Source organism: Etheostoma cragini, chromosome 24 (genome assembly GCF_013103735.1).
Source record: "Etheostoma cragini isolate CJK2018 chromosome 24, CSU_Ecrag_1.0, whole genome shotgun sequence".
Taxonomy (NCBI): Eukaryota; Metazoa; Chordata; class Actinopteri; order Perciformes; family Percidae; genus Etheostoma; species Etheostoma cragini.
This window is the reverse complement of record NC_048430.1, coordinates 9,872,427-9,899,639: the sequence shown is the minus strand read 5'-3', so window position 1 is coordinate 9,899,639 and position 27,213 is coordinate 9,872,427. Positions and strand designations below refer to the sequence as shown.

General features: G+C 40.0%; 1 protein-coding gene and 1 long non-coding RNA gene across 3 annotated transcripts; both read right to left on the bottom strand.

Moving 5' to 3' along the window:
* Positions 1-80: 80 nt before the first annotated feature.
* Positions 81-22,322, bottom strand: gtf3c3 (general transcription factor IIIC, polypeptide 3). Of its 2 annotated transcripts, none has more exons than XM_034864205.1 (19): positions 22,021-22,322; positions 20,247-20,322; positions 18,776-19,089; positions 18,158-18,281; positions 17,879-18,070; positions 14,851-15,016; positions 14,566-14,713; positions 11,676-11,844; positions 9,753-9,853; positions 9,422-9,593; positions 5,273-5,475; positions 4,118-4,219; positions 3,761-3,893; positions 2,315-2,540; positions 1,668-1,722; positions 1,336-1,471; positions 885-1,009; positions 645-797; positions 81-375 (listed from the first exon to the last, which is right to left on the bottom strand). In XM_034864205.1, exons 1-19 carry the CDS (start codon positions 22,111-22,113, stop codon positions 253-255), a joined length of 2,811 nt encoding a protein of 936 aa, XP_034720096.1. In that variant the 5' UTR covers positions 22,114-22,322; the 3' UTR covers positions 81-252. The 2 variants fall into 2 exon arrangements, with proteins under 2 accessions (XP_034720096.1, XP_034720097.1); XM_034864206.1 differs by having other exon boundaries at positions 22,256-22,316.
* LOC117939188 lies at positions 15,966-16,113 on the bottom strand. Its single transcript, XR_004655542.1, has 2 exons — positions 16,083-16,113; positions 15,966-16,040 (listed from the first exon to the last, which is right to left on the bottom strand). It is a non-coding gene; the product is annotated as an uncharacterized LOC117939188 (long non-coding RNA).
* Positions 22,323-27,213: the final 4,891 nt, after the last annotated feature.

Genomic DNA, 27,213 nt, shown 5'->3' with positions numbered 1-27,213 from the left:
TGGTTATTGTTATATATATTTACAATAAAAAAATATATAAACAATATATAAACATCTGAGACTTTGACTGGAAATGTTTGAACAAAAATACTATTATTTCCGTATTTATTAATATATACATCTATTCTAACATATCTAACATAAAAATTTTTTATGTGTTTATTAATTCATCATTTTTTGTCCTCCATATTTTTTTTTACAAGGTACAGTACTTGCAGGGGTTCTCTAAATCAAAAACATTTGTGTGCCTTTTTAAACAATGCAGTGTGAATTGATGAGCTGGCGGGCCATCTCCATGTTTCCGCTGGCCTGGTATATGAGAGAGATGTTGAAGGCAATCTCCCTCCTCAGATCCACCTGATCATCCGGGATACCCTGAAGGGAGGACCAGTGGTGAAAGGATAAAAAGAGAGCGAGCAACAGAAAGAGGAAACAATCTTACAAGGCTGCAATATTGATGTCTACTAGAAAATTGTCTGTGGACCATAACTGGTGAAAAAAACAATTCTGGTTGTAGATCCATTCATCAATGTCCTGAATACAAGTGAGGGAGACTTTCTAAATTGAGTCACTACGATAGAGTAGCCCGAGCACCCAAACATAGTCTAAATGGTTAGCTGATATTGTACTGTATGTATACACACCTCCAGTTTCTGAGCAGGTAGTGTAAGTGCCTTCTGGTAGTAATGTATGGCCAAATGTGTGAGGCCCATCTGGTGCAGCGCTCTGCCCAGGTTGTACATGCTCTCTTGACACTCTCCACGGAGCTCCACATACCTCCAAAGAAATGAGAAACCCTGAAAACACACACTTATATTTAAGAAGAAAAGAATAGGGTATGTAACTGTAAATCTAAAAGGGACTGTGACAAACAAACACTGTACCTGCAGCACCAGTGTATGTCGTTTGGCAACATACTTCTGAGATGCCATGTGGAAGAAGGTGAGACCCACACAGAGGCTGTGGAGTGGCTCATTTGGGTGAGTCTGGAAGGCCTGAACATACTGGCCTAAAGACACAACATGTGTTAATTCGAATACTAATGGAATATTATAGAGAAATATTTCTTAATGTCGAATTTACTAGTGAAAATTAGGTAGGAACTAATGGGAGCCTGCTGCACAAAGGTGAATTAGTTACTTCATTCAGAAATCAATCACTCATGGTAAAAACCTTTTTGGCATTGTAATGTGCCTGAAATTCAGAAAAACATGTCATATCAAGGAGGTTTATCAGAGACGACAATGAGCAAACCTACAAAAATGATGAATTGGGTGTTTTCAAACCATTTTGTACTTAATTCACTAAAACATGCAGAACAAGTATGTTTGTTACCCAGAGCATGTTTGAAGCTCCCTGACACCATGGCGTTGTGTCCACACAGGACGCACAATGCGTGGTTATCCGGATGTTTTAACAGCAGGCGTAGACAGAACCGATGGTGACGCTGGTGTTGGGAGGTTATTGTCAGCTGAGGGAAAGAAAAGAACATCTCATTTGTATACGTCTACAACAACAGACACAGGAATAGCGTTAAACACTATTTGGTATTCATGTCACAGATATTTGGTCTTTACAGATTTAATGTGGTATATTGCGTGATAGGAGGGTGTTTTCTTTATCACTTTATAAAAAAAAGATTTTTGTACACAGGGACATAAGCAGACCTGGTTAAATATATTCCAAAGCTGAGGCAGATCCACATTTTCCATCAGCATCAATCTGTTGAAAGAGAAATACCGAAAGAAGATAATTCACATCTTACTTTTCTACAACTGACATAAAAAGCAGCAATACAAAGGAACAATTGATTCACTGCCTAACTGAGCTGCATATGAGTTAGTCTAAATCCACGACGTTCCACTTTAGGATCGTTTCGTTGCTGTCGGAAATTCTGTCGGAGTTCCCTCTTTTCAGCCGGATGTCCGTTACCTTTACTTTCGTTTGGGTTGGAATTTTAAACTCTAGTCGATTTCTGAGTACTATGGTTAACTGCTTCTCAGATCTCTGCAGGGTAAATCCAGACAGCTAGCTTGACTATCTGTCCAATCTAAGTTTTCTGTTTCTCACAACTAAAACAACTTGGAACTTCACATTCCACCAAAACAAGTTCTATCCAGAGGCAATTTTGCAGCTGCAACCTGGCTTTTCCCGGTGCTTAGCGCCCCCATGACAATTGGGATTGGTTTAAGAAATGCCAAGAAAACCACAGCACGATTTTCTCCCATCCCAGAATGCTGTGTGAATTAGCCAGACCCTAATCCGCAGCAATGTGGAGGAAGGTCTGGCAAAACGAGACTATGCATAAGTCAACCTAATGTAATTGTAGGCCTTGTAGTAGTTGTGGTCAAGGATGGTGGCGGACAGGCCGAAGAACTCCATCTCCTTCCTCTTGGGCTTGTTGTCGTAGAAGGAGAAGAACTCCATTGCGGACTCTACTAGGAGCTCGGCCTCCTCATAGCGCCGCACCTCACATAGTGTCAGCACACAGCTCACCAACAGCTGCCACCAGTCTTCTTTTGACAGAACGTTGGTTTTACCTGGGCACAGGGATGAGATTATGCCATAGCATCAGTATGAATTTTAATTAGGCCTGCACGATATGAGGAAAATATGTGATAATATTGTTTAATTTTGTTCAGCATTTCTTTGCTTTTAGTTCCCGCTCAAATACTACAAATTGCTTGTTGAATTTTAAACAAATGAAAGGAAATCATTTCTCTTCTCTGCTTCTCTTCATAGTTGTCAGACTCAACTACAACCTTCATAGAACTGGCTCAGGTCTGCCTTGCACCAGCCCTTAATTATGCTGTTAGTTTTAGACTGCTGGAGGACTTCCTTCTTTGACACACTGAGCTGCTCTCTCTTTCCATCATTGTCCCAGAAATTCTTGTTACTAACCTAGCTCTGGGGAGCTCATTCCCCGGAGCCCTTATTCTTTCTGTCACCTAACAGTTTTCCTTGGATTAGGGTGGCACCTTAAATGTGGTTCCAGCTGTTGCTATGGTCCTGCTCCGTGCCCTGCTATGCCCTGTTTACACCCTTCTATGCTCTGCAGTGCCCTGCTACGTCCTGCTACACCCTATGATGCCCTGCAGTGCCCAGCTACACCATAAACTACTACAACTACTATTTCTATTGTGACTATTATTGCCACTGTTCTTCGCACCCCCAAGAGGCATCGTCAGACTATCTCTCTACCAAGAGCCTGGGTCTGACCTACTCTATCTGTTAAGTGTCTTGAGATAACTCTTGTTATTTTATACTATAAATAATATTGACTTGAATTGTTGCTAGTTTCATTACATATAACAAGGTAGTGTCCATTACATTCCAAACATCTTCCTATGGGCGATCTACCTAGTACTCCGTAGTCTACTACTTCTAGCATTGTTTATGTGTTGAGCATGGAGCCGTCCAGTCAGCAATTATTAATCAAGTGAGCAGATGAAAACACTCTGCATGTTCAACGCGCTTTCAATAATAAGCTGTGGGGCAAAAACGTCTTGGCCCCATAGCCAATAAAACATAATAGAACAACATATGTCAAGATGTTTTTGAAACTTAATTTATGTAGTATGGGCATTGCTAGTCAGCTACTAGCTAGCACAACTGTCAGTTATGTTTGTTTGTTAGCTACGGCTCATAGCGAGCCAAATACAGCAAAGCAATATGAATCAACATAGGTGTGATTGGCAAAGGACAAAAAAAAGCAACAATTTTACCACCCACACCCCCACACCAACACCCACACACACACCAGTGTTGTCCAGATAGGCAGCTTCATGGTCAGCAATCTCTGGCAGTGTGTCCTTGGCTTTCCCCAGTCTCAGATGGTTCTCACCTGACACGGTTACAGAACGCACACACACCTTAGCTCGCTGCATGGCCACCTAGGACACCGGATAAAACAGAAATGACCTCTCAAGTGTTTTACTAAAGACCCAACGTACAGTATATGATCTCATATAATCCAGTGACAGTATTTAGTAGCATTGTATTTAGTAGAAAGTTTCAAATTTGTTGTATAAAAAAATTGACTGTCTTTAAAATTAAAAAAATTTAAAAAAAAAAATCTTCCTGGATAAATCATTCTCAGTGCATGTGGGTGTGTTACCTTAAGTAGCATGGAGATCATGGTGATCATAGCATCCAGGTAGTCATGCGTTTGTCCCTGAGTCTTTAGCAGTGTAGAGCGATGCAGCAGAAGCTTTAATTCCTAAAACCAAAGTATATAGAGAGATATTAGTACACACATACAAACAAATTATCCAGGCCCTCTTTTACAATCCATACACTCAGGTTTTAATTGTTCAAAACATGACTGTAAAGGTATGCATGATAAAAAATAAAAACAGAATCTAGAAACTCTAGAAAATCTAGTCATGGTGTTGAATGAAGGCAGAAAATCTTTTTGCAGAACATGATGTCACAATAAAGTTGACCTGTGAACTTTTGGGTATAAAATTTCATAATTAGCCTATGCATTCTTGAGTGGTTTTCATGATGTGGTTTTATGGACAAAAATGTGTTTAGTGAGGTCACAAGGACCTTGACCTACGACCACCAAAATCAAATCAGTTCATCCTTGAGTCATAGTGGGCGTTTGTGCCAAATTTAATAAGGCGTTTATAGAAGAAAAAGACATACTTTAATAATCCCACATGGGGAAATTAAATGCTTTCCAGGATATCACGTTTAGAAAGATGGGACAGACATGAGGTCACAGTGAGCTTGACCTTTGACCAGCACAATCACTTTATTATTGAGTCAAAGGGGACCTTTGAGTCTAATTTTTTAGAAATTCTGAAATATCATGTTCAAAAAAGGTTTAGGCAAAAAAAACTGATACGTAAAAATTATTATAGTATAGTATATTAGATTTGCAAAAATAAAATTTGGGCTTGCTATTTTTAATAATAATAATAATAATAATAACTTATTGCTAAGAATAATAAGACTAATGGTGAACCCAAATTGAGTTTACCATTAATCTTATTATTTTTAGCATGGCCAAGTTTTCATCTTTTTACAGATTTCTTTCTTGCCGAAAAGGGGCTTCCATAAGTATGTCTACGTATGATTGAGTGAAAAAAGGTTGTGAATGTAGTATTGTAAATCATTTTTTCATCAATCAATATTCCAGGAATTCCATGACCAGTGGAAATAATGTCTAATAAATAAATAAAATAAAATCTAAAGCCTCTTAAGAACAAGATACCTGAAGATGCTTGACTCTTATTAACCCATACAAAAACACACACGCTCTCGCCTTTTGCGCGGCTGATGAGTCCTGTGCCAGTGTGTCGCTGTCGTACATGGACTCCAGGGCCTTAAGAGCACACTCCGGCCGGCCCAGGTGCTGCTGCAGGGTGGCCAGGGAGAGTCGAGCCTCCAGGTGTTGGGGAGCCATCTCCACCACCTTAGTGTAGCTCTCTGCTGCTGCCTCCATGTGGCCCAGCGCCTTTAGACACTCTGCATGGTAGAAGAGGTGAAAGTGTGTACACAACAGTGTTTTCATTTCCTCTAATTAAATTGAGGAGTCACTATAAATCCTGTCTTGCACCTTTGCAGCAACATTTCACACAGTGGAGAACCTTTTTGATGCCTTTTTGATTCTGGAAATACACTTCTCCTTTACCAAAAGGGTTTAGTAAATGTAGAGGTGTATTTCTTCAGACACAGCATCCTTCCTTTTTTTTGCTTTTCTTTATAGTTGTTGGATTCATCTACCAACCCTTGTAAGATTGACTTCTATTATCTTTATTGTAACTATAATTGCCACTGTTCATCATACCAACTTCTATAATTATTATTAACCATATTTCTCTATATCTGTGTCCTAAGATGGCTGCCCACTAAGAGCCTAGTTTTGTCCAAGGTTTCCACCTAAAACAAAGTTTTTTTTTCTTGCGCCTTTTTTTCCTTGTGTCTTTGTAAATTATCTGTAAAGTGTCCTGTTCTTGTAGAAACAATCCCCGCATTTTTGGAATTACCAAGGGGAAGGAGGGGGACAACGCGCGTGAATTTCTGGAGATTTAATTTTTAAAGATTTTTGGGGGCTTTTCCCTTTATTTGGCCACGTTCAATTAAATTCTATTTTTTCTATAATATCAAATCATAACATGAGTTATCTTGAAACACTTGACAGATAGAGTAGGTCTAGACCCCACGCTAATATACAAAAACCTAAGAATTCTGGTAATTCCCCCAAGAGCAAGCATTAGTGCAACAGTGGCGAGGAAAAACTCCCTTTTAGGAAGAAACCTCGGCCAGACCCAGGCTCTTGGTGGGCGGTGTCTGGCGGTGCTGGTTGGGGGTGTGATGAACAGTGGCAATAACAGTCACAATAATGATAATGGAACAATTACTATAAAAAGTAGTTGTAGTAGTTCATGGCACAGCACAGCCGAGCATAGCCGACCACAGCAGGACGTAGCAGGTCACCACGTTCGTACCGCAAGCCTTGAAGCTTAATACAGATTTTTGCTCAGATCCGATTATTTGTTTGACTTTTCACATTACCTTTTAAAATGTAACCTATATCAGATTCTAGTGTGAACTGTTTCACTACAGAGGTCTGTGTGACCGGACAACTGATTTGCATGAAAAGACCGCTACGTGGTGGAGCGAGGGTTATTGATGTAAAACGTATCAAAACCACCTTGGTTGTTCACACTGCAGCAGATTAATAAATTAGACCTGGGTCTGATTTAGGACCACCTATGGAATTGGCCAGAATGTAATTTGAAAAAATCTGATCTGGGCCAGATTTGAGTGTTCACACGGGGATACGCAGCAAAGTGCCACAGGCCGGACTAGAACCTGGGCAGCTGCAAAGGACTGAGCCTACGTTGGACGCACGCTCTTACTAGGTGAGCTGGAGATTGCCCCAGAATTTCTGGAGAATTTTATCATGTCTGAACCATCGCTCTCAGACATTGACCTAAAAATGCAACTGTGCCATTGATCACTAGGAACAAAACCCAATCACAAGCTCCCCTGTGATCTATGATCGCAATCTTCCTTGCCTAGAGGTACTAAAATCAAGGGACTCTGGTTCCAGACACTGGCATCCGCAAAACTCTGAGTCTTCTATGATGAAGGACCCCCAATATACAACAATGCTAAGGAGGCAATGGAGGGCCTGCTGAGGATGGGTTTGACCAATGAAGAAACGTCACCGGCAACACACAACGGTCAGACACAGCCGCGACACCCCATAACAATCTGGGGGTGAACTCCTGGGAGATTAGCGGCCCCGAAAGAAGTTGCACCTGTGCTACAGATGTCGATCGAGTCTGAGAGAAGCTCTTAGCTCTTTTGTAAGTGAATTTGGACTGCTGTCAGTAGCGAGAAAAATTAAAACAATTAGTGCTGCCAATACTAAGTTATCACCCAACAGGCTTAAACAGGCCAAATTTTAATGTATTTATAGCCTCTTAAATGTAAATGTAAATGTGCTGTATTTATATAGCGTTTTTCCAGTCTTAACAACTGCTCAAAGCGCTTTTACATCTACAGGAAACATTCACCATTCACACACATTCAAACACTGTGGCCGGGGCTGCCGTACAAGGTGCCACCTGCTCATCAGATAAACATTCACACACATTCACACTCCGATGCGCAGCACCGGGGGCAACTCGGGGTTCAGTGCCTTGCCCAAGGACACTTCGACAATGACCGCAGGGGCGGGGATCGAACGATCAACCTTCCGATTGGCAGGCAACCACTCTACCACTGAGCCAAAGCCGCCCCGCGTAACATGTTCAAACTGTCATTACACATGAGTGCCTACTCATGTGTGATTCCTTTTGAGTGAACACATTAAATCTGACTCCTGTAGATGTGAAAGAAATGCATGAAAGTTGTGCTAATTCAGCTGTTTAGTTTCTGTGTTGTGAAATCCATAAAATAATAAACTTTTCTCATTACAAACAACAGCAAAAGATGGAAATCATTTCAAAAACATTTTAGCTATCTATGATTGTTTGATTACTAACGTTAGCTCATGAGCCCATTCAAGTGACAGCCTTTGTTGTGTTTGATGCCAAATTGTAGCCAGCAGTGAATGAACTTAGTTATGTAGGTCCATTTTTACTGTACTGGAAATCCAGCGATTTGGTCACGTGATGCAATTTTGCACTTTGCTGAGAAAGCATCAAGATCCACCAGATAAATGACATTCAGAGAGCTTTTATAGCAGCATGCCTGCCATGTTTCAACAGTTTTATTAGTACAGTTAATCCCACAGCAAGACCACCAGCAGCATGCTACTACTAACGTAACTAACTGAGCAAGCTTCTCTGAGCAAGTGACACAAGTGAAGTTACACATCGCACATTAAACAAGTTTGCATCAAAGTGTTCACTGAACAGGGGGTGTCAAAATTCTCCTAATCCTCGATTCGATTACATTTTTGATTCTAAGGTCAGAATTCAATTCTCAATTTTTTGTTTGTTGTTTTAAAGCACAGGTTGCGATGCCATTTTTAGACTAGACTTCTATGTAATATAATCTCTAATGTTTGTTTGCAATGTACCACAGTACATTGTCAAATTTAAAACATTTATAAACAACATAATGTAACCTCTTCCGTCAATTGGAAACTTGACAATTTGTCAATAAAAGTAAAAAGAAAGTTTACGACAATCCTGAGGACAGACGCTTCACATCACGCGGAGTTTGGTGTTTGAAGCCCCCAACTTTGAAATTAAACCATGCAGTGTTATTGGGATAAAGCTAAAAGCAGAAGGAATATCCGCTAGCTGCTAGGCTAACGTGCAATGGTAAACACACAGAATATAGTAAACGGACATAGCAGAGCTTTCAAACTGTGGCTTTTTGTCGACATAATTCACTGGAAATCCAAAATACTATCACACATTCACACACTTTTAACTGTCTTTAGCTAAATCACAGGAGGTTGACTGCTTGCAGCACTTCAACACGTGTTTTTTTCGCTTTACAAGCCGACCGGACAGGACATGGGGGCGGGCCGTATTGACAATTCAATTTTTGATATTCAAAATTGTGACTTAATTTCACTCGATTTGAATTTTACATAAAAATTGTGAGATCCTTACTTGACATTTGTTCAAATAGACAAACCAATCGCTGCAGGAAGTGCCGCCGGCAACAAAACAACGTGCTGCATAGGCCACAAGCCAGGGCGTTCTTCTAACTTGTGTTTGGAATAGATGGCAATCAGTTTTAGGCAGGTGATCAGTTTTTTGCATGACACAGGTAGCCAGTGAACCACAATCAATGAGCCTTGTAGCAACGTTTAACTTCCCACTCCCGCTGCTGTAATGAGCATGTGTTGGTGCTGTATTGCACATGTGTGGGGGTACACAGAGATACCCTGATTTATAGATAGATTTAAATAAATTAAACTTTTGATATCTGTTGGTCGCACCTGCATGTCGGAGCCAGACAACAGCTAGGTTGTACTTCTCGGATATGACGAGGGCAGATAGCAGAGTCAGAGCAGACATGTACTCGCCCTTCTCCAAGTAGGCTTCACCTACATCCAGGTACAAGTCACCAATCTCCTCTGGACTCTGCTCCATCAGCGATGACACTAGTCCCTGTGAGGGGGTGGGTACAGAGATGGAGACAGATGTTTATAGCCATTTTTAGTAATCCAAAAAGTTAAAACTGATTATCATTCTATATTGTTTAGCGTAAGTTACATTGCATCAATGCTGTATTTGTTTAATTTGGAAAATCATGCAAGTTCTGTTTACCTCCAGGGGCATGTAGACATGCAGGTGTATGAGGCAGACAATTAGCTTGGCCTTCAGGTCCACTGGGACACTGTCTGGTACCTGTACATCCTTAATTCCACCTGCAAACACACACATACAGACATTGGGTTTGGTTTGGTTTATTCATGGATCCAAGGGATAACACGTAAAAGCAAACAGTTTTTTCCAATATGGTGGGAGACAACAGGACATAACACAGGCAAACACAAAAAGCCCTTCTAAATAAAGCAAATACCCAGTTCCCTGTCTAGAGTCTATTTTCTTCTAATTATTTATTTTATTCAACAAGTTAGCAAGAAAATCCTTTTTTTTTAAGGAAATATTTAATGGAATAGTTTTCCACTTAACGTGGCAGATAAGGGATTTTAAACATAAAGTTTTAAGTAACTTTATGTTTAAAATCCCTTATCTGCCACGTTAAGTGGAAAACTATTCCATTAAATATTTCCTTATAAAAAAAGGATTTTCTTGCTTCACTATCCATAGATGGCACCTTACATGAAGGGACACTGGCCCTATTCTCATGGGCATGTTGATTGTGCACCATCAGAATCTGATATCCCAAACACTTAGGGGCTACACCATTTTGTACATAAGATTGAGTTTAGGTTGTTCAACCCTAACATTACAGGAAGGAACTCAACCCTATTAAACTAATTTATTCCAACATGATACCTGGAAGGTTTAGATAGTAGGAAGCGGATCATATTGTTTTGCATAACCTGCATCTTATTTTTAATTTTCATCGTCAGGCCACTGTACCATACTGAGCATGCATATTCAAATAGCACTCTGCTGACACAAGGAGCTTTTTTATTTTGGAGTCAAACTTTGCAAACTGTCACATTCTACAGGAAAATCCAAAGATCTATACCAAATAGTCCAAGCATCCTAATTACACTGATCCATTTGGAACAGCTGTTTTAATAAACTCAACGGGTGAAAAACAGAAGCTCTCTGCTGTTGGTTTGTGGACAGTCACGGCTAAGACAAAGGACCTGCTGCTGCGCATTGTGGCTGCTCACAAGTCAGGAAAGGGCTATAAGACCATATCTAAATGTTTTGACATTTCTATGTTTACAGTGCGAAGTATTAATAAAAAATACAAGACGTTCCACACTATGAAAAATCTCAGAGGACATGGTTGGAAGCCAAAAGTGACACCTGTGCTGGCCAGGTGGATAGGGAGAGAGGTAAAAAAAGAATCCAAGGATAACCACCAAGGCCATCCTGATAAATCTGGGCTCTGCTGGTGGCAACATGAATTGTTTGTCCACAATGATGTACTGTAGCCTTCATTTGGCAAATGAAGAAATGGTTAGCAGACAAAAACATTTACGTTTTCCAGTGGCCCAGCCAGAGCCCTGACTTAAATCCCATTGAGAAGCTGTGGAGGGAGCTAAAGAGCAGGGTGATGGCAAGGAGACCCTCCAACCTGAAAGAGTTGGAGCTCATTGCTATGGATGAATGGGCAAAATTACCAGTGGAGCCATGCAAAAAAATAGCAATTATAGCAAGCGTTTGATTGTTGTAATAGCCAATAAAAGGCTTTTCTATTGATTATTGAGACAGGTAAGAAAATATTTGGACATGCCACTTTTTGTTCAAATATACATAAAAGAGGAGTAATTTTTTACACAATGATGCCTCTTGTACATTGTCTTATATTCTGGGAGACACATCTGTTATTTCTAATCAAGAAAAAAAACTTGTTGAATAAAAGTAACCAGGTCAGAATTCTCTCACACACACACACACACACACAACACACACACACACACACACACATAGCTTAACACTACTAACCCTGTATGGATGTGATATGGAGAAAAGGTAACCGTAAGGTCAAAGAAACAGGAAACATTTGCATACTGAATTCCGTTATTCCAAAGAGATACTCACTGTTCTCTTCTGCAGCTATTTCCTCTGGAGTCTTTGACTTGCCCTCTTCATTTTTCTTATCTTGTTCTGCAGTAGTCTTCTCTGCCACTTTCTCTTCTTGTCTTGGTACTGCAAACTCTGAGTTGGATTTATCTGTGACCAAAACTATGCCTGCAAACTGGACCAACACCTAGGAAAAAACAAAAAGTATATGAGGGTTCAATTCACCTGTGAGGCTCATCAGTAGGGATGCACCGATCCAATACAGATATTGAGCCAGTACTGACTCAAACAGCTGGATCATGCTTTAGTGAAAATAGGAGGCCCATCTTTTCAATTCCATGATGTCCGAGCACACATACACTTGGGACATTAGGCGTCAGCAGCACGCCAGACACCGGTACACAACATAGCCGAGGGAGCTAAAAACAAACATGTCAGCTAGTTGGAGAATTCATCTGTTCTGAAGATTATCCAGCAGGACAGGTTTTGAGTTGCCGCAACATATCTATGAATTTATGTTACATTTTGTCTCATAAAGTTGGAAAGTAATACTGAAGTCAAGCCTAATGTCCCTTACACATAAAGGAATGGGCCCCAGGTATTGATTTAGGGACTGAAAAAGTCGGATTGGTGCATCCCCCCCCCCCTCCACTCTTATCCTCCACTCTTATCTGCTTCTCTTCATAGTCGTAAGAGTCATCTAACTGGCTCAGGTTTGCCTTGCACCAGCTCTTAATTATGCTGTTATAGTTTTAGACCGCCAGGGGACTTCCTTTGACACATGGAGACCATCTCTTCTCTCTCTTTCCCTTTGTGTGCATCAAAAAGACCCAGACATGCAATACTAACTTAGCTTTAGGTAGCTTATTCCCCCCAGCCTTTGTTTTTTCCACTCAAATGTCTTCTTTGGATAAGGGTGGCACCTTAATGGTGCAGCTGAAGCCGTGGACCCTGCTATGCCCTGCTACACCTTGCTATGCTCAACAGTGCCCTGCTACGTCCAACTACGCCCTCTACACCCTGTAACCCCCTGCTACGCCATGAACTACTACCACTACTATGTCTAGTCAAAGTTCCATTATCTTTATTTGTGACTATAAATACCCCAACCGGCACAGTCAGGCACCACCTACCAAGAGCCTGGGTCTGTCCAAGGTTTCTCCCTAAATAGGAAGTTTTCCCTCACCACTGTAACACTAAATGCTTGCTCTTGGGGGAATTACTGGAATTGTTTGTAAATTATAGTAGTATAGAGTGTATAATAGTGTGTTCTAGACCTTATTAAGGTACAGTGCATAACCGACAGTTATAAAGTAGATGGATTTAATTAGCTGATTTATTTTGCTTGCAATTACATTAGTGTTAAAAGTTATCATGGCAAACTTATGGCAAACCACATACATAATTAGAGCCCGAGCACCAATAGTAGGGCCTGGCCATGGAGAGGTGGTCGTTGTGTACGTTTTGCCATCAAAACAGGAAGTGGGTGTAACTCGAGTATACGTTGTCCAATCTGCCCGACATTTTTTAGGGTTCATAAAAGTCTACAGGCAAATACTGACCCATAATCACAGTACCACCTAGTTGACCCCTTTTGAACCGTTTGAAGTAGAGTCTTGTGTGAGGTAATCAGCATAGTTCTTTAAAAAAAAATGTGTGATTGGTGATTGGCTGCAGTTTCTGTCAGTCGCGCAAATGCACAGGTGCAAGGAGCAGCATCCGCCTGTAACCCCGTTTTGCGCAGAGGTCCGAGGGCTCCTCCAACGCTGCTTGCAGCTTTGAGTTGTAATGGCAGATCCTGTTCCTGTAGTATATCCGCTCCTACTGTATTGTTGACTTGTTGAAGTGAAGATTTTCTGTTGTATATCCAGCAGATCAGGAACCGCAGTGAAATACACTCAGGACAAGTGATAATTTCCAAGGAAATTGGCACAGTTGAGTGGATGTAACTTGCTGTTGACAATTTGCTTAGCTCAGACTCAAGGTCTTGAAGTCCCACCCCCGCTGCTGCACAGAGGGCTGTTTGCTTGTTAATTCAAAGTTTATCTATACTGAATGCGTCATATGTCTAAATCACTGTATAATAACTATACACAGTATTATTTGGGTGTTAATCTACTAAACTAAATCATATTTGTACGTAAAACATGCCTTATTTGTTTGTTGTTTGGATGAATAATTACAACTCAGAAAGTTTTATGCCAGTGCTTTTTGTTTCTCTCGGTTTTTCCAGGGGACAAGTAGGAAAAAAGAATATGTTGGACACTGTATGTGCATTAAAGGGTGACACAGGAATCAACGTCAATGTCCCAATCACGCGACTCCCACCCCCCAAAATCCTATCCTGCGAGATCCCGAGAGAAAGACTACTGGATCCTGTCCTGCTCCAGTTTAGTTTCTTGTTGTTGTCTAAACAAGTTATCAGACTCTGTTGACCCCCTCTAGCATTTTTTTTTTATTACAACATATTGGAGTCTGGAGAAAGACTGGATTAGTATCTTACCTTCTATCTGTTGTCTCCTTAACTTCCCATTGTCTCTATAATTCAATAATGACAATGTGTAGTTTCAAATGTATTAAATTAATATTTTTTCTCGCCGGAAACAAAACGCCTCGCAAATCTTACGGCGCCATCCTTCTCCCACCCGCTCCCATTAATTTCAATGCTCTAGCCGTCTCTATCACGTTACCAACAGTGAGATTGACTCCCGGGGGAATCACATGACTGCAGGAGTCCCGAAAAAATTGTCACCCTCTAATCGCGTTTTAACATGTTGCAATATTGTTGCAAATTCAGTTCAGCCCTAATGTACATTTATCAAAAGAAATTACACCTTAATTTTCTGTGTCATTAAATGGTACACGCAAGTTTTTGCTAACTGCACAAAAACACACAGAGAGGCGTTACCTGCAGGGCCTTGTTGTACTGCCGATTGGCGATATAGAGCTCTGCTGCCATGTTGATGAAGTCATCGCTGACCAGGCTCGGGTGTCGTGCCAGAGCTTCATCTATTACACCCAGAGCTGAGGGCAAGTCATTACTTTCATAGTAACTCCTTAACAAGAAAAACAAAAAAACACACACTTCAACAACATATAGTTTTGACATCAATGAAATACTGTGTTAGGCCAGACTGTGGATGAATGTGTGGATCTGGTTTAGCTGTCTGTGTGTGTGGTGTGTGTACTTTACTTGGCCATGTCTTTAGAGAGCTGCATGAAGTGCTCTCCATCCTCCAGCGGCAGCAATGATAAAATCTTGCGGTAGCCATCCATGCACTGTTTGTGCTCGCCCAGACGCATGTGAAGGCTGGAGCGCTCCCACACGTAGCGCACATTGGTGGGGTCATACTTAATGGCTGGATGGCAGGGGGCAAGAAGGAATGAAGTATATTAATAGCAGGGCTGCAAACAATTACTTTAATCAATGAATAACCTGCAGATTATTTTCTTGAATTAATTGTTGATGTTTTGGTCGGTAAAAAAGTGATAAATAAATCTAACGTGTGAGAGAAAGCAGATTAAAAAGGTGGTGAAAGAGAAGCTTCTTAAGCAAACCAAGCCGAACACCCAGGAATGAGTGGCATCGAAGGCAGACTATGGCGTACCCTCACGTCAGCCCACATCTTCTCTGTCTTGGCCAAACATTAGCAGTGGAATACATTGCAGAGACCACAGCTGATGGCCAAGTACCACCTATGTTCTGGTTGCCACTCAACCACAAGATTGTAAGTTCTATCCCAGTCTTCTCTGGCCGCATGTCAATGTAAATGTGCTGTATTTATATAGCGCTTTTCCAGTCTTAACAACTGCTCAAAGCGCTTTTTCATCTACAGGGAACATTCACCATTCACACACATACATACACTGTGGCCGGGGCTGCCGTACAAGTTGCCACCTGCTCATCAGATAAACATTCACACACATTCACACTCCGATGCGCAGCACCGGGGGCAACTCGGGGTTCAGTGCCTTGCCCAAGGACACTTCGACAATGACTGCAGGGGCGGGGATCGAACCACAAACCTTCCGATTGGCTGGCGACCACTCTACAACTGAGCCACAGCCGCCCAAAGTGTCCCTGAGGAAGATACTAAACCCCAAGTTACTCCCCAGATGCGGAATGTACAGCCGTCCACTTCTCATTATACTTAGGATGGGTTAAATGCAGTAATTCATTTTCACTACTGTTGGATTGATCAGATGAGATGGAAAATGAGAGCCTTCTGTGTGTGCTCTCACAAAGGTTTTCACCTTGGCTTGTCAATGCTGGTTAAGGAAAAACTGAAGCCGTTTGACGATCTCACATGTTTTTCCACAATCTCCAGCAAAATGTTTTTTCTTTTCCCAGTGTGGTGCCTCTCTCTGACCACATATTTAAGGCTGTTTGACTCCCTGGGGTCCATCCTGTGCTGTGGTACAGACGAACCTGCTCTTTCCAGCCGGCCGTGTTGAATTGAAAGCGCAGCATGTGCAGTAGTTACAAAAATGCATAGGTGTGCGACCACGCTGGGCTGAGTTGGGGCCTTGATGATGTAATGGGAGGAATTACAATTATTTTAAATTGCCATATGTAACTTTTATTAAAATAACAGTTTCAGAATCATCTTGATGGTAATTTGGATTGTGCCTTTGTCATACCCACTACACGCCCAATTGGCTGTTTATGCAGTATGTAACTTTGGTGGGCCTGTAAAATCTCCCGGGAAAAGTGCTGTAACGTTAAACGGTACAACCACTGAGTTTGGTGAAACTGGATTATATTGTTAAATGAAAATACATTTTGTTAGCCCATTTAAACAATGACATTTAAAATAGGTAAACTTTAATTACTAGGCTTTGACTAAATATATTTCAAACAGCCTCTTCTTCAAGTTTGCATGCTCTGAATCCCTCTAGACCTGATCCTCCCCGTGATAATACACGACATGCGCTACTACCTAAACAGACTGACTGGTCGTATTATGGTCATATCTTTTTGTGGACATTGTTACAATGGTATAGCACCTATACACTGATCAATGAGATCACCTTTGCCTGCTGTGTCAGCTTATGTTTCATTGTATTTCTCCAAATAGTGAGTAACATTAGGCCTGTAGCTTGATACAGAAGTAAACTGTTCTCTTTGATTGGCAACACATAAACAAGCAATTATCACTGATATTGCTACTAAATATTTGCGCAAGAAAAATGGTAACGTTACTGTTGTTTATTGTGGGCGTATTTATATATTCTCTCTCAAGAACAATTACTGCCAGAACAGTTTGCCACAGTTGATGATACTGCATTCAGAGCCAGAGCTGTCTGCTAACACAGGAGCCCTGCACAAAGTTTTGATTAAACTAAAATATATAACTGAACTAAATTTAAATATATAACTGACATTTGATCATAAAAATGTGAAATATAATATAAAAAGATTGATTTTGTGCTAACCGGATGAACCAGCATTTGTCAATATGGCACTCCCTGGCAAATTAAAAAGAAGTGTCATAATTTTAAATGGATAATTTTGAGCAGGTTAAATGACTCACCAGTGTTTATTATTCTTTCTAATTGTGCACTTCTACACTGCCATCAATAAGTCCATGCTCACTCTATCATTATCTGGTCATCAACGACAAGGGCAGACTGCGCAATTTTTAGTTTATCAACTCTTTTTTTCCTTTTTTTAAATATAGTAATAAAGTTCTTATCTCATATGAAGGGTAATGACGCTGCAAAAAAACTCACAGGTGCTTTAGGCAGCGGGTGCTGTCTGCCAAGAGTCACCTTCACCCCGTGCCTGTCCAAGCCAACCTAGAACTGGCAGAGGCACCCACCAAGGGCCAGCCAGCGCTGGGGAGATGAGGGGAACCACACTGAACAGCCATCTCAGGGGCAAGTTTCCCCCAGGCAGAGTGCGCAGACCACACAGACCGAGAAGTGTTCAAATATTTTCGGTTCACTATAAATTTGTGGCCGGCCTACCCAGATTGTAGGTAATTAATACATAACACTGGATTAGTCATGAAAACCGTCTGAGTTTTCCTTCTGTATCAAGCAGCAAAAAGGTTGTAGCATGACGTGTTTGAGTTAATTTGCCTTACTTGACATTAAAGGTCCTATGATGAGACTATAGAGTAATGTCAAAAACAATGTTGAAAATGATAAATCATACAGCCCTAGAAGACAAAAATGTATTTATATACTGTATTTTGACTTTTTAATGTCAAACTGACCCTTTGAGTAGCAGACAATGGCCTGTCGGATGTTGTCTTGCTCCAGAGACATTTCTGCCAGTCTGATCCACTCCTCACAGTCTGAGGGGTTCAGGTGGGCGGCAATCAGACCAAACTGCAGCGCTTTGTCCATGTCTTCATCGTCCTCGTAGATCATAGCCAATGTGGAGAAAGGCTCATAGGCCAGAGGAGCTGGATAAAAGGGAGAGAAGACTGATTTAGATAAATGATAAATGTAAAAGTTGATAACTGCAAATACAAACACATGTTGTATCATACCCTGTCTTATGATCTCCATACACATCAAGATGGCGTCGTCTTTCTCCCCTCTGGCGTAGCGGATGTTTGCTTCTCCCATCAAGCCTCTCAGAGCTCGGGGTAGCTTACTGCGATGACGGCGCTCCTGGACAGTGTAGAAGACAAAGAAATACCAAACCGCTTTTGTTTGTTTCATTTTATCCTAATATTCCCTTTCCTGTTCACTAATCAAACACCTACTGCTCTGTATATTGTGCCAAAGCCTAAACGATTTTACCTAATCAATCCTAATGTAATCTGCCTTTTTACTTGCTTAGTGCTAAAGGAAGCATTTTACTTTGATCACTGAGTGAGATTCACACCTTGATTAGTTGGAGCAGACATCATTAAGCCAGACTTGACGTGAGTTGACTGTTTTCTCAACCTTGTTGATTCTGTTGCTTCCTGTGCCTGTGTATAAAACCCTGGCCATAAACTCATTCTGGTTAGAGCATTCTACAGCTTCTTGTTAACTTCTTTCTCCACTTTGTAGTGAATAAAACTCATCTGAACCAGCCACCTGAAAGAACCTTTCTTCCACAATTCACAAACAATAAAAGCTGGGAAATTACATATATACACACTTCTCCTCCCCCTCACCTTCATCATCTTCTTGTTTTCTCGGTTCAGCTCCATCTCCAGTGCGAACACATCCCCCACTGTCACATCCTCCTCAGACAACTCACTCTTCTTTCTGTTTTTCCGTCCTTTCCCTCTTTTAGCCCTTTGCCTCGGAATCGTCTCTGTCTTCTCCACCTTCATCTTTCCCTCCTCCTCTTCCTCCACCTTGTAATCCTCATCATCTTCATCATCAACATAGCTCAAGCTGTCCTCCTCTTCGGATGATGGTGGTTCTGGCCTTTCTCCCAGCATGGAAGCAAAAGCCAGCTGGACCCCAGGGCTGACACCCTCCTCTGACAGAAGTGGACAATTGTGTCAAGTGATGTATATCAACAGTAATAAATAATGATAGATTTTTGTAATTAGACTGTATCTTTAACCTACCCATCCCTCACAGCCTCAGCCATAAGAACTTTATTTATTATTTCATGCATACATAAGGCATTAGTCACTTTGAAAAGAACACTAAAAAAAACGAGTGGTGTAAATCACAAGTTTAATTGTACGATATTATGTTGATTCTTTGGCCAACAATACAATATTTGCCAATATTTTAAAGTCAATTCAGGAACCTGCGATCGATACAAGACAATGTCATTTGCAAATTGAACACAGTTACAACCAGATTGATTTGAATGAGGCTCAAGCTCATAATTCCCTTATAAAAAAAGAAAAAAACTGCACTTTTTTAAAAACCTTTTTTTATTTTTAAGTTTTTTGTTTGTGTATTCCTCCTGAAAGTGATTTGAAATGTTAATTTGTTATATGTTAGATTAATACATAATTTGATACATCGGAGTTAATTTTTTATACTGTAAGATTAAGGGATGGATGTTAAACAAGAGCTTATTCATTATCATTATATGCTTGTGCATTCACTGATTTATTTGCATTTCTCAACTCTGACATTTGCTACACATTACAGTACAGCTCCCTCACTTGGATGAGAGCTAACATTAGAGACGGCAGAGAGAGAAGACAGCTTCTTTGAAAAAGAAAATGCACATTGGCTGCTAAATATATAACTATTTACTTTGTAAAAACAAATAGTGCTTGTGTGTGCTGTGAGTTCATCTGTCTCTGTCCTCCTCATCACTCAATATTTTCCAAACTGGGTTATAGATAGTCCCCTTTCAATGGAATTTCAATTTCGAATTACAAATATTTCGGTGTAAATTCTACTATGCTGACTATCTGATCCTAATTTTTAATTAGTTAAAAACACATTGCTCTCTTTAGTAAAGACGCAAATACAAAATCTATCTAGATTTGAATCTGATGTGTAAGTATTAGTATTATCAAGTATTAGGTCTCATTCAGAACAAGACTAAAAGGTCAAAAAGATCAACTGACTTCAGTGTCCCACAACTTCTGAAACCAAATATATATCCTGATTAGCAGCAATGCACATTTAACAACCCCACCAGTGTCAGGCAGACAGCCGTTTTACCGATGTTCCCCAGGACTTGTGCAGAGGTAGAGGGCTGAGCATCATCCTCCACACCTTCAGCAGATACCTCTGACTCCTGAAAGAGAAAACAAAGTATCGACTTTTTTTTACCTTAACACAGTGGTGGCATGGAACTCCCGTAATTACATTTACACAAGTAATCTCCTTAGTACAAATTTTAGGTATTTTTTTCATGCAACTTACTACTTCTCTCCACTAAATTTCAGACTATTTGATGGTTTGTCACTTTTCATGTAAAAAATGTTTCTAGTGTCTACAATTTGCATTCATTAGTTTTACTTTTAATACTTTTAGTAAATTTTGCTTATCATACTGGCCCATCGTTACTTTAATTTAACATTATCAATGCAGGACTTTTACTTTCTTTTTTTAAACTCTTTTTTTGTTGTTGATTATAAATGTAAAAAACAAATCATACCAGGAGAACATAATTTACAAAACACAGAAACATAAAAACAATCATAACAAAGTAACAAAGACACACATTTTTATAAACAAATAAATAAGGACACACATAGACGCATTTGTATAAACAAATAAATAAGGATTAATAAGCATATTATAATTAGTTATAGGTCCAATGCAGCTTATTGTTGACCATTTATTACCAAAAGGCAAACTGAGGCGGGGGACCACTCTTACAAAATCATCATAAAGCAAGGTTCCTTACAGTACATTAGTCAGCCTCTCATAAGGAAGAACCGGTAGTAATTTATCACACCAAATTGATTTTGTAGGTGGATCCACATCAAGCCCAGCATGCGGGATTAACAGGCAAGCAGCATAACGCATTTTATTGAGTAGTTTTGCCTTTTGACCGGATTGGAGTTTACACCAAGAATAAAAATTTCTCAACCTCTGTCTGAACATAGGACCAAAATACTTCGATCACAGATCATGACTACATTAAATGAAAATAAGTGCCTACTTCTTTATGGCATTTTCGACACGTTTCAGACAAGGAACCATAACATTTACTATGTATTTCAGGAATACCATGTAATTTGTTAATTAGTTTATGTTGCGTTACATGTGACTTATCTGAATTTGTTTTGGCATTTGAAAAAAACTTTGCTCCAGATGTGGTCATCTAGGGGTTCAGCAAAGTCGTTTACCCTACTATGTTTAATATTTATTTTAGTATTATCGTTCATTAAGCAAATGGTCATTCATATTAGTGTTCTCGAAACGTTCATCTAAAGTTCTCTAAAGGTTGTAACTTTTAGAGAACGTTAGGGAAACGTTCCGAGAATGTTCGCTGTAAACAAAAACGAACGTTCCCGGAACGTTAAGGAAACCTTCTAAATAACCAACAGACAACCAAACGACAACCAAAACAAACCTTCAGGGAACGTTCTCGCAACCAAAAACAAACGTTCCCAGAACGTTCTGGGAACCAAAAAATGTTAGCTGGGTTACGTAGTGTGGCTGGTTTTACAATAAGGTCCCCAAGGATTTTAAGCTTTGAACCACTTTTATATGGAATGTAGTTAAGATAACTTCTTAACTCTTCTTCCACCACTGCCTAAATAGCCATGTTTATTTTAAAGCAGACTATTTAGCATATTATAAAACAGTCCAATGCTAATTCCTAAACACAAAGTTAGCATGGTGATAGTGTTGTGGTAAAGTCTGATAAACGAATGTTAACCAATGCGTCAGCTGGCTAGCTAGCTAGCTAGCTAAGCTAACTGTGGGGTTTTGCCGCTTTAGCTAACTCCCTAAAAAATATCCATAGTTTTGATTTAACTACCTTGGCTTTCCGCTCATCTCTCCGCTTGTCAAACTCCTCAAATGTTATCCTCCCCTCCAGGTAGTCAATTAGCTCAGCGCTGAAACCAGACATCTCTGGCTGTTACTGGGTCAGTGTCTCTGTCTGAAGCTGACTGACGGTCAAAGGAACGCTTCTTCAAACAAAATGCGTCATATCACCTAGAGCAGTGACATAATATAAACTGTTAAGAGAAAAAGAGACCCTGAATACTAACAGCTCATGGATGTATTATAACAGTGACGGCTGCACTTGCAGTAAACACAAATCGCCCGCATGTCCTTCTTCTTTTCCTACTTCTAGTTCTTGTTTTTTCATTGGCGCTTGGCAAACCAACTTAAAGGCGCATTACCACCACCAACTGGACTGGAGTGTGAACGAGAGATAAATTCAGGAATATAAAAATAAAAATAAATCTGTTACCCGAAGGAAACAGATCGTGCTGGTTGTTGAGGTTATGGGTGGGGTCCAATATGTTTAGTCCCCTTTCCTGATGGTCTATTTGTCAACTGCAGCTGTGAGAGTGGTCTGGGTTGTCCACTCATGTATATGACTCCATTTAGTTGACATATTTCACCTCACTGAGGGAACCAAACCATGCCAGTATGCTGAAGGTGAGGGTGGATTGAATGACAGTAGTAAAATGTCTGGAGTATTGATTTGTTCTACAGGTGTTGTTGACATTTCTTAAAGATGCAGCCAGCGTTACTTTTGGGATTATAAACAATTTCCTCACTGAAAAAAGTAAAGTCTAATACAATTGCTAGGCATGCAGTATATTATATCTAGGCAATTGTTGTTTAAAAAAAAAAAATTGTTGCTCCGATGTGTTGTTTTTGTTTTCTCAAAGCTGCTCTCGACTTGTAATTTTTATTTAATACCCCCTTTTTCAAATCTCTTTTTTTCATTTGCACTGACATTTTTTTGTAGGCCTACCTATTGATGTATGACGGTCATCACCAGGAAGTCAACCGTTCCACCCCTCCTCCGAGAGACTTTCCAGACTTAAATTTCCCATTAATTTCTCTGTATTCAAAGAGTTTTAGACCAATGCTTTAGGCCAACAAGCTACAACATGACTCAGAAGCGTACAACATATCAGTTCGAGTGAAAATACAAAGAGAAAATTCCAAAAAGTACAAGGTACAAGACCGTTTACACATTTTCATTTCTGTGAGAAGGAACTACTCATCCCATAAACCACCGCTCACCACTGAATAATATAATCAAAGACAACTGCGAAACAGCCTCTTGAACAACTTCCAATCCTGCGACAGCCTTGCACACTTTTTCCTCCAAACATAGTGAATGCATAGTAAATAGCAGTTCTTTTAGTAGTAATCATGTAATTAATAGTGTTTTGTATAGGTATATTGAATTTTATATTCATCATTGTGTATATTGTGTGTGAAAGGGAAAAGCTCACCACAACTTTGTAGGCCTTGTCCCTAATGCTGGCCCTTACAAAACCCACAAGCTTGGGTAGTGCAAGAGGAAAAACTAAAGGAAAGGATTCTGCTCCTAGAAGAAAAGCAGAAAAAAGAACTTGAACTTCAGAAGTGTAAACTGGAGGGACTAAAAGCGGAAAAGGATGGTGTAAGCTCCCCTAATCACAACACTCGGGGGTCTCAACGTGTGTCTCCCCAGCAACCTCAGCAGTCATCCAGCGACCTGTAATGTCAGCTGTTATCCAGCAACCTTACTCTCCCCAGCAACCTGTGTCGCAGCCTGTCATCCAGCATCTTACTAATATTCCCACAGCATTTTTACACAGACAGATGTTTCATATCTTCCTCAAGCTGTGCAAGACACAACATAGCCCTACACAGACTCCCAGTGCCTGAACCTTCTGTCTTTACTGGTGACCCGATTCAGTTCATCGAGGGGAAGGCTTCATTCATATCCCTCAGAGACAGAAAAAACATCTCATCAGCAGATAAGTTACATTGTTTGAGAAAATACATTGCTCGAAAGACAGCAGATGAGAAATGACAATGAGGCCTACAAAGATGCATGGACCGTCTCAACCATAGATGCGCTCAGCCATTCATCATACAGTGAGCATTTAGGGAAAGACTGGCAAACTGGCCAAAGATCCAGTCCAAAGATGCTGAGGAATTAAGAACATTTGTTGATTTCTTACATGCATGTCAAGATGCCACACCTCGTGTCAAAGGCCTGGACGCTTTGAATGACTGTGAAGAAAATCACAAACTGATATAAAAGTTACTGGAATGGGCAGCTGCACGATGGAACCGCCATGTCACTCAAGTCATGAAAAACAAGCTGGAAATTCCAGACTTCTGGGATTTTGTTGCTTTCATGTCAATGGAATAATTGCATGCAATCCATAACCTCTTTTCAGGCAGTTCCCTCCTCAGAGTCACCTACAGAAAGGCGGTATCCTAAAGACAAAAAGACTTAATCCAGTGTGCTGCATACACAGTTAGAAATGTGCACTCAAAGACAGGTTTAAAACCACCATGTCAAGACAGCAAACTTTGCCAATACTGCTGTCCTGAGTTTAAAGAGAAGTCTTTAGATGAAAGACAGAAATATGTGAAAGAAAAGAAACTGTCTCATGGTTACCTCAAGCCAGGCCATAATGTAAAGGACTGCCATCACAGACACTTAAATGACACCTGTAAGGGCAGACACCCAGCCTGTCTCCATGATGACAGTCACACTAAAGTCACAAGAGTGTCCGACTCAAATCCTGGTACCACAGATGAAGCGGCTTCCACACTGTCACTTCATGTGGATAATGAGGACCCATCTTCCAACACCTCTACGACATTGCCAGTTTGGGTTTCTTCCATCAGCAATCCAGGCACAGAAATGCTTGTTTACGCCCTGCTTGACACCAAGAGTGATTCAATTTTCATTAATAAAGATGTCAAACCGGATCCTTCAAGCAAAGACTCATCCTGTAAGGCTAAAGTTAACAACCATGAAGGGACGAACTAGCGGACAGTGAAAGGGTCTCAGGTCTCAGACTACATGGTCACACCTCAACAACTCTCATAGATCTCCCCCTTGACTGTTTTGGATCCAGTTGGCAGATTCATTATTATACAAGACCAAGACTTGATTCTTGTGAATTTATATAGTCCTAATAATGATGACACAAAATTTTATGATGATGTCTTTTTATAAATTTCTTCTCTACAGGGTGCCATAATAATTAGGGGTGATTTTAACTGCACCCTAGACAACAAAACGTGACTGCTCTTCAGGCATGGATCTAACTCATAACTCAAAATAATTCACCAGTTTATGCAGGAACTTAACCTAATTGATATTTGGAGACTAGTAAACTCTGCAAAGAAAGAGTTTCCTTGTCATTCACATAATACTCATAGTCGCGTTGATTACTTTCTTTTGTTCAAATCGCTTACTCCTAATGCTAGTGGTTGTATTTACAAGAGTATTCTCATTTCTGACCATGCTATACTTCTGCTTAATTACTCAGCTTCTTCTGCTGTCCAAAGAAGAACACTTTGGCGCTCAAAGCCACAGTGGTTACAAAATTCCAAATTCCTTGACTATGTTTGGCAAAATATTGATGACTACTTTCAGTTGAGCACAACCGAAACAGCTGCCTCAATAAGTTGGGAAGCTTTCAAAGCTTTTGTAAGTGGTCTAATGATAAGAAGTACAAAAAACAAATCAAATAAACAATATCTAGACATATTGAAGCTGGAAAGGGATATAACGGAACTTAAATTAGAGAAAAAACATTGAAAATTAGCAATTCTAAAAGCAAAGTATAACACATTATCAACAGATAAAGCCTTGGTAGGCTTAATTAGAGTGAAGCAGACCTATTATGATCAGGGAGAGAAGGCAGGGAAATGACTTGCATAGCGCTTAAAAACAAAACAAAATGAAAAACTATCACAGAGATTGGGATTGCTAATGGAGACAAATCCTTGGAGCCACAAATAATTAATACACGTTTTGAGTCATACTACACACAGCTATACTCATTGGAGTGCGACTAACAAATCCTTTCAAGATTTTTTTTGATCAGTTAAAGCTCCCTTCACTTAATGAAGAAGCTGAAGCTGATTTAGAGTCCCCTATGACATCAGCCAAAAATTCTGAAGCTATTGACAAAATGAAAGGGGGAAAGGCCCCTGGCCTGGATGGGCTGCCTATTGACATTTATACAATTTTTAAGAACAAATTTTTATCGGCAGTGTTAGATATATTTGTAGAAAGCCTTAATTCCGGCAAACTTCCACTATCCTTGCGTAACACACTTATAATTCTGATACTGTCAAAAACCTGTCAAACCAGCTATCGACCAATTTCACTTATTCTGATGCTAAAATAATTGCTAAAATATTGGCACAAAGGCTTGAAAGACACCTGCCTTCTCTAGACCAAAATAATTCATGCAAAAACAGAACATTCTGATAAAGCAGTGCTCTTGTTGGACGCAGAGAAGCATTTGATCAAGTGGAGCATCGAGTATCTACACAATTACTAATTGGATTAAGGTTTTGTATAACAAATCTGTCGCATCAGTATTACCTAACAATATTATATCCAAACCTTTTGAGCTTTTGAGAGGCAAACGCCAAGGATGTCCCCTTTCACATCTTCTGTTTGTGATGGCAATTGAGCCATGGCTTACCCAAATTAAAGTAAATGAGATTTTACTTAATTTATTTAAGATTAATTTATCTTGGTATTAGAACTACCCCTAAAATTGATGATTTAGTAGAGGCAAATTGTAATCCAGAATCCTTTAATAGATGGTCCATGTTACCAGTTTCCATAATAGGGCATCTCAATATACTTAAAATTAATGTTCTTCCTAAATTTCTTTAACTCTTTCATTTCATTCCTCTTGGTCTCAACATTCATTTTTTTTCAATGATGAAAAGCATGTTTTGTAATTACATTTGGAACAACAGACGCTTTGCTTATCTTTGCTTTATCTCCCCTATGGTATAGGAGGCTTAAAACTCCCAAACCTCCAATGGTACTATTGGGCTGCCCAACTTACTACTGCCTCTTGTTGGTTCTCACAAGAAACGCCACGTTCCTGGATGAGTTTGGAAAGAAACATGACGTCCCCTCTACCACTCTATTCATATTTGTATTCAGCTAAATTAAAAGAACTAAAGACAGTAACACATGATCCCTTTGTCAAAAACTTGATTA

Bases quoted from the DNA above. Each gene is read 5' to 3' on its own strand.
- gtf3c3 (XM_034864205.1), bottom strand. From the start codon at position 22,113: ATGTCTGGTTTCAGCGCTGAGCTAATTGACTACCTGGAGGGGAGGATA. The intron at 18,282-18,775 runs GTGAGGGGGAGG...TACACTGTCCAG, and splicing joins AAAACAAGAAGATGATGAAG to GAGCGCCGTCATCGCAGTAA. The intron at 3,894-4,117 runs GTAACACACCCA...CCGGTGTCCTAG, and splicing joins TGATCTCCATGCTACTTAAG to GTGGCCATGCAGCGAGCTAA.